The sequence below is a fragment of the Labrus mixtus genome, chromosome 10 (assembly GCF_963584025.1).
Source record: "Labrus mixtus chromosome 10, fLabMix1.1, whole genome shotgun sequence".
Taxonomy (NCBI): domain Eukaryota; kingdom Metazoa; phylum Chordata; class Actinopteri; order Labriformes; family Labridae; genus Labrus; species Labrus mixtus.
In genome coordinates, this window is record NC_083621.1 from 13,687,280 (window position 1) to 13,700,715 (window position 13,436).

The window sequence follows — 13,436 nt, forward strand, 5'->3', positions numbered from 1 at the left end:
CATACTGACTGGTGGAGATGTAGATTGTTGTATCTTGTCAATAACTTAAGACTTTGGTAAAAGATGATTTGTTCGCTCTTTTTATGATCCAGTCCACCCCGGCTGTGTGCCTTGTAAAGTCCTATCATGCCTTTATGTGTAGCTACAAGAGGGCTATAATAGCTGTATGACTAAGCTAAGCAAATATTATATCTGTGTTTATGACTTTACCTAAAGACACTTAGCACAGGCTGTTATATCCTGTATGGCTGGTGTAAATGTCATTGATACTATAGAAGAACAATTATGCACAATACGCTTTAAAATTGGGTTACAGTCTGTTCACATCTTATCTTATCGTTCATCTTTTTGACTATATAAATTGTTTTTAAATGGATGATTTCACCTGTCATTCTGTAGATGACATTCAATAACCTACTGAAACATTTTCTAAAAAAAAAAAAAAAAAAAAAATCTCTTGAATTCAGTGACAATGCAGTTTCATGTGTTCAAAAGTACAAACTGGTGTGGGACTTCTGTGGTCAAGAACCATAATCAACCCCTCATATATACTGTCTACATTATAATCCTATAATTGTCCTTGCTGAGATGGATAATGAATCACAGTCAATCACTTTTTTAAATATACACAGTGTGAGTGTAGGCCTACTGTTTTTTCACTGCTCTTAATACAACAGATAGTCAAAGCCCAGAATACACGTTCCACATATTGGATATTGGATATGGGTATGAGCCAACAGAAGATAAATGACATCAAACCAAGTAACTATAAATATCATGACGCACAAGACATACGCAGCACTTAAAGGAAGAAGAAATCTGTTCAATGTAAAAATGATAATACTCACTGTGAAGAGCTCCTCTACAAGTTAGACAACCAAATGTGTTCTCGTGAAGAAGAAATAGGGTGGAATAATTCACTTGAAGTCACTCTGTAGTGTGGAGATGAGATTTATGTTTTTGTTAAAATCCCTCTTTCATTGTGTGTTTCGTTTTAAAGCATTGCATGAGGGTTGGGTCTATTTCACCGCACACTGCTGGGGACTTTAATCTACAGCAATGCATCATATTCTTTAACATCATCATGTGCTAATCATATCGCTATAACAATAATTCAAGGATTCATATTTTTAGTACTCAAGTGAAATTTTCATGTCACAGAATGTACTAATTTTTGTGCTTAACTATGGTACTTAGGAACATGGAAATATGTTGTGCAATTGAAGCAATCGAATAATAAACAGTAAAAGTTATCGCATCTTAATTTCATCTCAGTTCTTCACGGTTATGATTTCCCTTTTCAGCTACTTTATATGTCGAAGTCACTTTATTTTAAATGGAAAATTTTGATTTTAATATTTGAAACGTGTCTGATTACTTAAATGATTAGTTATTTTGCAGATTTCGATTGATAAAACAAAGATACACACGTGGACCTTTCTCCATAACGACAGTGTTTGGCATTTTGTTTTGATCCTTAATTTGGAATGCAGGTGAACATTTTAAATGCATGATACCTAAATGAAGGCAACCACAAGTAGTTCTACTCCGTGGTTACTTCTATTAAGTCCAAAATCTATTTCCCTTTGTCCCTGTGTAAGTGATTTCCTGTGAAGACCTCTGCAGTGTTTACCTCTGCTGCCGTGGAGCCTTCCAACACTTGAGGGATTAATGCATCTGGTGTCTTTCACCAATTATCGTCATGAATACGTTCCTTCACAGCCTCATCCCTGGAGCAATACTTCAGATGAGAGCGTACTAATGTGATGTGAACAGGACCTTTATATGCGTCCTTTGTTCCTCTTTGTTTCACCTGTCCTGCCCCTTTAAGATTAGACAGTTCAATCTAGGCGTGTTTCCTGCTGCCATTGACTAAAACCGAGGGCTGGCATCCTGCGGGGAAAAGGCACATCAAACAGCTTCACATGCTTGCGTCCATACAGGCGAATATTTCCTCATTTTTACAGGATCTTTTTTGTTTTGCTTTGTAATGTCCACGTAGGCTACAGCAGCGTGGGTCACCGTCTACTACCTGGAGCAGCACGACTGTACTATCATTTATGATTTATTATCGAGATGATATGAATTTCAGTCGGTCATGGTCCGCTCTCCTGATGCAACAGCCGCGGCTGCATTTCCAGGCTTCCGATGGTGAACATCTGCCGCAAGCGTTTGGATGAATTGGCTTTTCATATTTTGCAGTATTTTTTTACTACCTTGTGTGAGGGAAGGTTGAGGTTGTAGGGAAAAGCTTGGCTCCTCGTCGTGGTGGGATTGACACGCTGCAGTGAAGACGGAAAAGTGGAATTAAAAACAATATGGATGAGGAATCGCTGATGATGTGACTGCGACTCTTCAGAACGAAAAGAAAAATGCTTGACAGTCGCCGTCTTGTGCAGCAGTCTTTCATATTTCGGTGTTACTCGCTTGTTTTTCTTTCTCCAAATGGACTGTGCCACATTGTCTGAACCGTATCTTTAAAGAGCACAAGATCCCCTCAAATCCACCAGGTTATTGTGTGAACAGATTTACAGTAGAGCAGCTCGTATTTAACCCAAGGAAGGAGGACCGATACCTTCCGAGCAGAAGGCACCATGTCTGCGGTGATGATAACACGAAAGGTGCGGAAATGGGAGAAGCTCCCGGGTAAGAACACTTTCTGCTGTGATGGTCGAGTGATGATGGCCCGGCAGAAAGGAGTCTTCTACCTGACCCTCTTCCTCATCGTCGGGACCTGCGCCCTCTTCTTCGCCTTCGAGTAAGTAGGCTACACCTTCCTCCCTGTGGCTCCTAATGACCCACACACTGGAGGAAAATTGCTATTTTCCTCCAGGAAGTGTCTCTTCTATACACTTTTGACTCTTCCTTATTCACAAATGCATAATATTCCTCCAGCAGCTCGTATTTAGTGGGCTATTTACCTTAACCAAGGTGACGAAGATTGGTCGATTAATCGTTAGTTAATTGGGAAAATTAATTAGAAGGTGAGTTGTCAGTCAGGTTTTATTTTCCCAATTAAAAATTCTAAATACATTTCTGTTTCCTTTGCATTATGTGACTTAAAACAATTACATTTCTGTTTCTGGCCAATGAATATTTGACTCTTTGAACTTAAGATGTGATAGGCCTACATTAATCAATAGGCTGATTATTGCAACCCTGCAGTAATTTGGGATTTTTTTTGGTGGGGGGGGGGGGGCTGAAACTAATGATGGTTTATTCTGAATGAAGCAACACATAAAAGCAGATTATACCTTCCCTGAACCTAGGTCATGTGTTAAAAAAAAATCTATTTTTATGAACCCAAATTCATTACTATCATACAAAACAAGGATATGATCATGTTTATTTTTGTGTTAAGACAATTGTCAGTCTGGCTCAAATAGATTCGTATTTAATCACAAGAGGTTTTAGATGGTATTGGTTGTTTTGGAGCTTCTAAAAGTTACTTAAAGGCATAAGTGAGTTGATGCATGGTCTCATGCTTGGCCTTCATTTGTAACAATCAAGAGGTTCTGCTATGATAAGCTCTCTCACAGACACTTTGTGGATCCACATTCTTTTGTTGCTCAGGTTTGAGTCTCTGTCCGTGAAAAAGGTTTATGATTGACCACATATTGAGGTGTTTAATAGTTAATAACCCATAGCTGTCCTGCTTTCCCCGTGCTCCAAGAAAGGAAGGCTTTCTTCTTTTTTTTTCTGTAGTCTCAGCGTTTCTGTCCCAACCAGTCACTACTCAGACAGCCCAGTGGACTCATTAGCTCTGCAAACACTGCCTGCATGTACACCCAAGTCTTGTCAGCACAGGCTTGTTTTTAAAATGAAGTACGTGACTCTGAATGATGATCATACAGCACTGCTGCCTCTCTTTTAGATCACACTCATTCTCTGTTTGTTTGTCTCTTTCCTTGCCTTACAAAGCAGGGAGAATGATATTTAGCTAAAAGCCCTGCCCTGTAAAACTGTAACCTTTCCTTACTGTGGGTGTGTGCAGCAGCTACCAAGCCAAATGGATTGGTAGCATAGCAGAGAAGACAGAAGTAGCTGCTGTCACATCTTGCCAGGCCCTTCCTCTCACTGTCCTCTCTGCACTTTAATGGCCTTCCGGCTTTCCCTTTACGACGGACAGGAGCAGCTGTTGTCCGAGATGATACTGCTCACACCGGACGTCCAGAGCCCAGAGGAGGCATTGTGGTGACTAATGGCTGAAGAGTTGTTAGCATGCCATGTTCATATTACAGCAGAACATAATTATCTCTCGTGGGGGGGGGGGTGGATATTAACGTGGAGATTGGACCCTGACTGTGTGGGGATAAATTTCAAACTCGCTATTATGAGGCAAGCTCCATATCTGATTGAAACCTCTGACAGAGTAATAGCTTGCTGTGAAAAGGCTCTGAGGTTTACTACATTCAAGCCACCCATTCCCAGCTACAGTCATCAGCATTGGAACAATAAGCCTTTCTTGGTATTAGTATACTTGCAGTTAGGTTTAGCAGCTTATTAAATGGGTTCTTTCTATTTTTTCTATATAAAAAAAAGCGCTAACTTAAACATTGTGAGGTTTTTCTTTCAAATGTTGTTTTGCCCATGAGCATTGGAATCAACACAAAAATACTCATCATCATGCAAGACAAACAAAACCAGCAAACTGTACAAAGGGATGTTGGGCTGAGGTGTAAGTCTGGAACCCTCTCAGTAATATTTGATCTCCATACTTTAATGCTTTTGATGCTACAGCCAATCAGTGCAAAGAATAAAACAACATAGTGTGTCTATAGGCTAGGTGGCTATAGTTCTGTTATCCAGATCATATTGAATATGGCTTTTAATTCATGCTTGGTATGACATGATTAACAGCCAACACTTAGGATTGTTAAATAAACTGTTGATGGCAAACAGAAATCTCCATCATTATCTGAAGTTATATTGGTTGTTTCCAAAAATGCATCAAGCTGCCCCTAAAAAATGTCGATCCTTGATCATCTCAGATGGTGATCTATATCTAAACAAAGGAAACATCTGTCAGAGCGAATAAGAAAATGAGCTACAATCCAGACTTGTTATCTGTAAAGACTCTGAAGAACACCTGACTTTTTCCATCTCATGACACTTTGTCACGTCTAAATTGTTATCACTGTTTATGATGAAACAACAACAACAATACTGATGACGTCGTCAGGGTTAAGCCAAACCTTAACTCTGTCCCCGCCCCCAACTTTGCTTGGCGTGGCTCTAATGAGAAAGTGTTGGCATGCCAACACGGTTAACTCAAAAGCATCATCCAATCAGCATGTTGGCGTTGTCCTCTTTAGCATATAAGTGTGATTCAGTTAGATTTGAGATTTTACCGCCGCACATAGCTGTCAGCGTGACGTCTAAGCAAAAATCACAGAGTGCCTTGTTTGACTCATTATGTGCTAAAGATGAGAGAAACCAGTTATGAGACTTTAAACTATCAGGTCATTACTCATTATGATTCTGTCGATGAACTACTTCTACTCAGTTGACCAATTGCCACAGCTCTTCTTTATATGTTTTATACCAGCTTTCCAACATTGTGTTGTGGCCATGACTGATCAAAAACTCAATTTGTAACAGGCTTTACATCGATTTAAACTGTACTTCAGTCTACTGCACACACATTCACAGCACTGCAGAGTTAAAATCATATTCTTTAGCAGTAAAGCTCTTTGTGTAAGCTAGCTAAGGTGTGAACTGCAGGTGCTCATTCTGTTATTATTAACACGTAGAGTCCCCTGTATAAGAGGATTGGATCCTTTCATGCTGTGGTGTTATTGGGGAGAACAGAGAGGGCAGTGTCTTGGCGTGGGTTGGCTCATATCCAGAGCCAGCCGAGCAGACATCTCACTTTTACCACCAGCCACCACAGGCCCCCTGTGCAGGGAGACGTCTCTGTGCTTTAATTTGTGCTAAATTGGGGAAATGAGCAGCTGAATACATAATTGGAGAGACCCATTAGGAACAGCTAAACAGATTATTCACTGCAGAAGGTGTGCCGGTATGTTTTATCCTTTTTTAGAGGCGGAATCATTTTAAGGACTTTATGTCTTTTTTCTTCTGATGCTTTTGCACAAGATGCATAAAATGCTTCAGTTGTCCCTTTGCCTAAAATGTGCAAGTGGCTTCCTCACAGTTTGAGGTTCAATGCTTCTGTTCCCGTTTCTATATGCTTGTGTGAATGTGTGTGTGTGTGTGTGTGTGTCGTGCATGCTTATGTGCATGTGCGTAGCCACCTATGGAGCTTGGATGACAGAAAAAAAGAAACCGGACACAAGGACAGTATGCCATCTTGTCTGTCCACTGCAGGATGCTGGGCTGCGAGGCCAGAGAAGCATATGTCGCTGTAACGGCCCTGACTCTTCCTCTCTTCCTGTATGTGTGCGTGTGTGTGTGTGCGTGTGTGTGTTTCTATTTACTTCCTTGCATATGCTGCAGGAATCGAGGCGTTTAGTGACTACCCATCCTTGACTCTGTAAAATGTGAAGATGTAATAAGTTTAAGTGCAGGGCCGAGCTTGTGGAGCGAGCAGCTGCAGTCAGAGGAGATCCTGTAACCGACCCCTGAGTCTCCCTCAGCATCTGACCCCACCCTGTCTCCCTGTTAGCCAATCAGGAAGAAGCTGCCCTGGCTAAACGAGCAATAACATGATTTATATCCTGCTCAGAGTGGATGCTCCATTAGCAGTGACAGTGATACGCTTGCTTTGTTCTCTGGAAGCTTCTCTGACTGGAGGAGAGGGCTGCTTTTTGTTTGCCCACATTTTGTGTCGTCCTCATATTTTCCACGTTTTTTTTCCACTTTTCACATCTGTGGTGTAGAAAACGAGATCTCCAAGATGCAAACGTCTCTTCATCACTGGAATTGCTGCATCATGTGACAGAAATTAAATCATCAAATGTATGATTATTCTTCATTTCACTTAGTACATATTCTGTGATGCAACATCAGTAATCCTAGCTTTAATCCCTGTAAGAGGAGCGTGGCCCTGGCCTCTGTGTCTCCTCTCTCTCATATGGTATTTAAGTGTTGCATAACAAGGAGGACTGATTTAAATCACACAACAGATTGCACCCTCTGAAGCTTTAGGGTAACCTTCTTTTAAACTTCCTCTTTCATTGGATTTCAAAGAGTTTAATGGGATGTGTTCCGGTCAGATGTTTGTAGTCCAGAGAGAAGTCTAAACTAGACAGCTTCTTATGTTTCTTACACTATCACATTTGAGGTTACAGAGTTGAATGTTTCATTTTCTGGAGACAAAAAGTATAAAAACCTTATATAATATATGATTAAAAAAAACCCATAAAATGCTGTTTGACAACACATAGTGCTGTGGTAAAGATGTTTCAGGCTACGCAGGCTGGTCTCCATGCCATCAGCTCTTTGTATCCAAAACTGAAGGTACATTTTTTTACCCACCTTACATGTTGAACATCTAATGAACTATACAGTTGTATGTCAGCTTTATACTAAAAATGGGATAAATATAATTAGATAATTTAATGCAATAACTGAACAAAATGTGCAGTTCTTCAACCATAAACGTCACAGAATGAATATCCACCTCTCATTCCTGGTATTTAAATAAACCGTACAGTACAGATGTTGTCATGTTCTTCACAGATCCTTTAAAGTTGAACCTAACACCCCCCCCCCCCCCCCCATAACAGATAAAAGTGTCCCTGTCTCTAAATGTGAAAGAGTGGCTGTGACTGATGGTCACCAAAGGCCAAGAATAGGTTGCCAATTTATCAGAATGGTCCTCAGGCTAGCAGCTGTTACTGTGGAACTCTTCTTAAAGAGTCTTTTAACCATCGGGATAAATGTGGAGGTTGTTTGATAGAACATTTTGTAAAACTTGTTAAAACTATATTCCATCGCTGTATGTCATGACTTATTTTTAATGACAGAACTTTTTGACAGTCACGTTTCTATTTAACGATATATATAATAAAATGAATCATTTTGGATGACGACGTTCATGCTGATGTTAAACCTGTTTGTTTGAGCAGGGTATTTCAATAAATGCACTTATAATGAAATCATTATTCTCTGTGATCAAAAGGATATTGGTCAGTTATGGCTAACTGATCTGAGAACAGTTTCAACTGGACATGTTTTAAAACTGTGTTGATCATGCAAGAGACTTTTGGAGTATTGCTTTGTGTTGTTCAATGACCATTTGGATTTTTGAAGATTGTCAGGAAAAACAGGTTCTTTCCTGCGTTACTTTGTGATGTAAATTGATAAGAGGCACAAACTGGAGTGGCCGACAGTTGTGGAAAAGGGCAAAAGCTGTCTGAGATTTGTGCTGCAGACTTAAAAAAGCCACTTTGAAAACGGTATCTAGCGAGCTTTGTGACACAGACGAGAGCGGGCAGGTGGAGTTTGTGAGCCTTTGTTTCTTCACTGCCCTAGAAAGAGGCAGAGTCACAGTCTACAGATGTGAGTATGACAGAGGGGCTGTGTCTGTGTCCTACTGTGGATCCATCTGCACAGCAAGTGCATCATTTATTTGTCGAATGATTCATGCAGATCTGCAACAGCTTACAACTGTTAAGTATTAATAAAGGAAGGGCTGGAAATGTTCAACAAAGCTGAAAATGTCATGAGTCACTGTGGGGTGACAGGGTGACTTATTAATCCTTAGTACAGGAGGGGTTTCTTTTTGGTGTGAGGTGTAAGTAAATTTAAGTCAGGGATGTTTCTTTTTTTTTAAAAAAAGCTTCTCATCGCTCAGCTCGTGTCGTGTTGAGCTTAGAGGGGAAATCCTCTGGATGAAAGTCTGCAGCAGACACACCCTAATGCATATAAAGCCAACACACCATACACACACACACACACACACACACACACAGCAAAGTGAACTTCACTCTTTACACACTGCACAGGCAGCACCATGTGAGGCTTATCTTATCACAGTGTTATTCTTTTATATGCTTAATGTGCTTATTGTTTGACATTGACAGCTTGTTCCAGGTATTTTAGCCTTGAGACCTGATATCAAATAATAATCATTCTCTTTTCTAAGAACTCGGCCTGTTGGACACTTTTTAATGACTTTATTACTGGCCCATTATGTAAATAAATTAGAGTATAGCTTATGGAAAATCTCCTGGTTTGAATACAAATACAAAGGGGGGTAACCATGGAAACATGCTTAGTTGAGCTGTGTTTAAGATTTTGTTTAGCTTAAATAACCAAAAGTATTTTATTTATTTTAAGTAACTGTCCCTGAAGTCGACAATTTCATCTTTTTTATTTCATGAAAACCTCCTTTTTAAAAAAAAAAAAAAAAAAAATGAGGTCCTACATTACCCACAATGCAACTCAAGCTATGCTGTGTTGAATAGATGATTGATATGAATTCCTACATACACTTCGCTACCCCACTATGTTCATTGTTGGGAGCCTCAAAGGAGAAGCAGGAAGTTGATTAAGAAAGAAAGAGAACGTGTAGGTGGCATGTGGCTGTCATTTGTTGGTCTGATTGATCAGCTCACTGATGAAAACATTTTCCCCACATGGACACAGGCTTTGATTAAGTCCAGTTTCTGTGGTGACTGATGAACACTCAGCGTCACTGAGCCGGCACCACCCTGCACCTCAGCAGCACAGGAAACAGTCACGTCCAGGAAGGACGTGGGGGCTTGATGGGAAGCGATGATAGAGTGTGCCTCGAATACCTACCAGTCATCATTACTGGAATTACGCTTCATCGACGGATCGCCTCCCTTCAGTCTGAATCCAGCGGCTGCTCTCTGGGCTAACAAATGAGCCAAACAACTTCACAGGCCCGCTCCGGTGGAAATCTCTATTGATCTGATCTCTGCTCCCAGTTTCCATTAGTGTGAAAAAAGACTCTGCAGGGAAACTGGTCAGGCCAGTCTAGCAGGTGGTGTGTGTGTGTGTGTATGTGTGTGCGTGTGTGTGTGCGTGTGTGTGTGTGTGTGTGTGTGTGTGTTATGTGTGTTGTCACCAGTGCTCAGGTATGCAGATGTCCCTGCTTTATCCACTGTACGCAGCCATAAACAGGTGAACTTTGTTCTCTGTCAGGTTTGTGGTGACTGGCAGTTGTTTACTCAGTTATGTCCCTCACCTTATAAACTTCCTCCCAGCTCTTTGTGTGTGTGTGTGTGTGTGTGGGGGGTGGGGGGGGGGGGGGGGTCTGTGTGTGTTTGTGTGTATGTTGAAAATGGAAGAAGACAAGACAAAACAATGGATTCCTCTGTATGATTAAATAACTACTTCTTTTGTCTGACCCACAGTTCAAAACTTAAAGATATTCAATTCAAAATAAACACAACATGCAGAAGTTGAAAATCCTCGAAAGATACCAACTTGAGAGCTCTGGTTCTTACTGGATGTCTCATTTAAAAAAGATAATATTTTAGACGTACGTTGCAGGAGAATAGGCATTTGGACAGATATCGTCTATTTGTTTAGTCAGTTTTGTACTATGGAATCACAGAAACGGCTCTCAGGGTAAAACTCAAATCCTTACTTAACCAGAAGGAATAACAAAGTTACAAAAACATCAACAAGCATTAGAGCTTCTTTAAAGCAGTTTTGAGAACCCAAATAATTGATAACCTCATTTATGTAACAGTAGAGGCAGCTGATATTTGATACATATAAATGGTTCTCGTCATGGGTTGATATTTTCAGCACAGCTGCACCTTCTTATATTGTGCAGGTAAATTATGTTTTCATTATTATTATGCAGCTAATATTTACATGTATTTGTCTATTTTTATGTCTGGTCATGTCCTGGGTAACAACACAAATGTCTTGTTTTGTCAAAACCCCAAGATATAGTTTATCAGGATACTTCTCTGGAAAAAAGGAATGAACTACAGGAAACATAGACCATTAAGGATTTTTGCTTGAAAAAGAAATAAAAACATTTGCAGATTTACTTTTTGGCAAGCTTGATAAATTCCAGGTCTAATTATGTGAAATGCATTCAGTTTGCATCAACAAAAAGGGAATCATGTGTGGATGAAATGCAGCCCAAGGATTTTAAAGAACGGATCCGTCTATTTAGAGGAAAGTTCTGAATATTTTTCTTTCTAAATATAGTTTGGAAAAATACAGACTTCAATCTTTATATAATACAGCAGAGAGTTTTGCCTGTTTTGTTTTCTGTTTTTTTTTTTTTTTTTAGCAACATGCAGTAATAAAGTTAGTCAAGTACAGGATGTGGAACAGTATGGCATCTTGCAGTCCTGTAGTGTAACATCAGTGTTGCATTATGAATATATGATCCTTGCCTCATGGGAGGGTGATGAAGCAGCCCAGTTTAACTATTAATAACAGCACATAGAAGTCTTTCTCTTTTTGGCTGCTCTGTTGCAGTATTTCACTCTGCAGCTCACATCTGTTATCAAACTAAGCAGCAGGCCCCCTCTGGCTCTAATCTCGAACTGATCTATGCTAATTTCTCTTCCTTCTTCCAGAAGGTGAGGGGACGTTGTTCGTTCACGGTCATGACTTCGGCATGGTCCAGAGTAAGGGCAGCGCTCACAGTTCATGACCTTCTGCTATGAACAACAGTTTAGAATATGTGTGTTGTCCTGCCGTGCCCTCTCTGCACATGCTCAGTTTAAGCGGGTGATTCAGTGTGTGGCTTTCAAGAAAACACAAAGAAAGTTATTCATCGAGTATTTATTTTTGCTCTGACATCAAGGGCTGGACTTTTCTTAATTTCACCTTTCCTTACATTATAATTCAAGTCGTTGTTTTGTCCAACCATCAGTTAACATATATTCATATGATTTTTTTTCTTGTGATGTAAAACAAAAAATGGTTTAAATAAGCACACTGGAGAAGCGGAAAATAAACTTTCTCAGCTATGAAATAAAAATTGCTCATCTATTTTGCTTGTGAAGAATGAATCAAACTCAATTGCAGCTGTTGTTGATGACACAAAATGTTTCCCCTCACAAAGGCCAACAAAGAAAAGCAGACACAACTTTTATTTCACTGCCTGTCACCTTTATGAGAAACCTCTCTGGACTAATTTCCTTTTTTCAACAGGTGTCCATACCTGGCCATCCATCTGTCCCCTACCATCCCATTTTTTGCCGCCCTGCTCTTCCTCTTTGTCATCGCCATGCTTCTGAGGACGAGCTTCAGTGACCCTGGGGTGCTGCCTCGGGCTCTACCAGAAGAGGCCACGTTTATTGAGATGGAAATTGGTGAGTTACAGGGACAGTTTGCAGTTTGTCTTAAAATAAGTTTGTCTTCTTGTCTTCCTCTCAAAACTTTGCTTTATCTTTTTTTTCCTCAAGTATTAAATGTGACCAAAAAGTTTGGACCACAGGGAGCAGCTGTTAGTTCAAAATATGTAATAGCCTACTCAGTGTTTCCCCTAGGTTTACAGCGTTGGGGGGGGGGGGGACAAGCTGACATGGCGACACGACGACACAAACACTTGAAGGAATCTTGGTGTTCATGTGTTACTTTTGATGACAGCTGTCCTTTTCTATCGGAAAGGTATCCTTAAATGACTTCTTTCCCTGATTTCCGACTCTATCCACTATCCTATCTCTACAATAAAGGCACAAAAAGCCCAAAAATAAATCTTTAAAAAAAAAAAAAATGGGGCGGGCCGCCCCCCCCAATATAATGGTAGGGGAAACACTGGCCTACTCATATAACACTACTTGCTCACCAATATAAGTTCAGTAAATTATTTGGTGAGCAAAGTAGAGCATTTACAAGCAAATTAGGCGGCTATCTCCCGCAGGAGTGGTGGAGACCAAAAATGGAGTTAAAAGGAAAGCAAATGCCCCAGCAGGACTCAAAATGTTACATACCTGGATTTTTGCTGTCTTGGTAAACGAATGACAATATATACTGTCATAAGAAGAAGTGGCTAAAGCTAGCCCTACACTGTCTGATTTCTTTATAATTTCTTTATAAAATGTCTATGAAATATTCATATTCTTCAGACGTACTTGGAGGTTGTCCAGTTTAAAGAAGTCTCACTTTTTCTGCAGTGATTGCAGTCCGGCTCCTCACCCTGAAGTGTGCATAGATATTAGACACTATCAGTACTGATGATGTAACCAGGCTTCTTTATCTACATCAAGTTGAACACTGAGAGAATGTGCTGTGACAGCTCCATGATCTTAGTTGTTGTGTTTTGTATGGAATAACCTCCACAGACTGAATATTAGTCAGCTGAAGTGAAAGCATTCTGAAGACATAAATACTTCAGTATATATATGCACTTCAAGCAGGAAGCAGACAGACTCAGTGCTGTTTGTTTATTCATGTTTGTTGTGCTTTATGATGCTGAAGGTTTTGTGTGGATGCAGGAGCTCGGCCTGGCACATCATTACAAGAGCTTCTGTTGTCTCATTACATTGAACAAACTCTACCCTGCAGCATAATGATAACAAAGCCTT

General features: G+C 40.1%; 2 protein-coding genes across 2 annotated transcripts in view; one reads left to right on the forward strand and one right to left on the reverse strand.

The window, feature by feature from the left end:
• Positions 1-8,496, reverse strand: part of cenpi (centromere protein I) — a 153,304-nt gene extending 144,808 nt beyond the window's left edge. Inside the window, exon 1 of the mRNA XM_061048458.1 lies at positions 8,484-8,496. The gene's annotated coding sequence lies outside the window, so the exon portion shown is untranslated. The remainder of the gene's footprint in view (positions 1-8,483) is intronic.
• Positions 1,882-13,436, forward strand: part of zdhhc9 (zinc finger DHHC-type palmitoyltransferase 9) — a 28,949-nt gene continuing 17,394 nt past the window's right edge. Inside the window, exons 1-2 of the mRNA XM_061048465.1 lie at positions 1,882-2,758; positions 12,061-12,221. Of these exons, the coding sequence (XP_060904448.1) occupies positions 2,595-2,758; positions 12,061-12,221 (325 nt within the window). The 5' untranslated portion in view covers positions 1,882-2,594. The remainder of the gene's footprint in view (positions 2,759-12,060; positions 12,222-13,436) is intronic.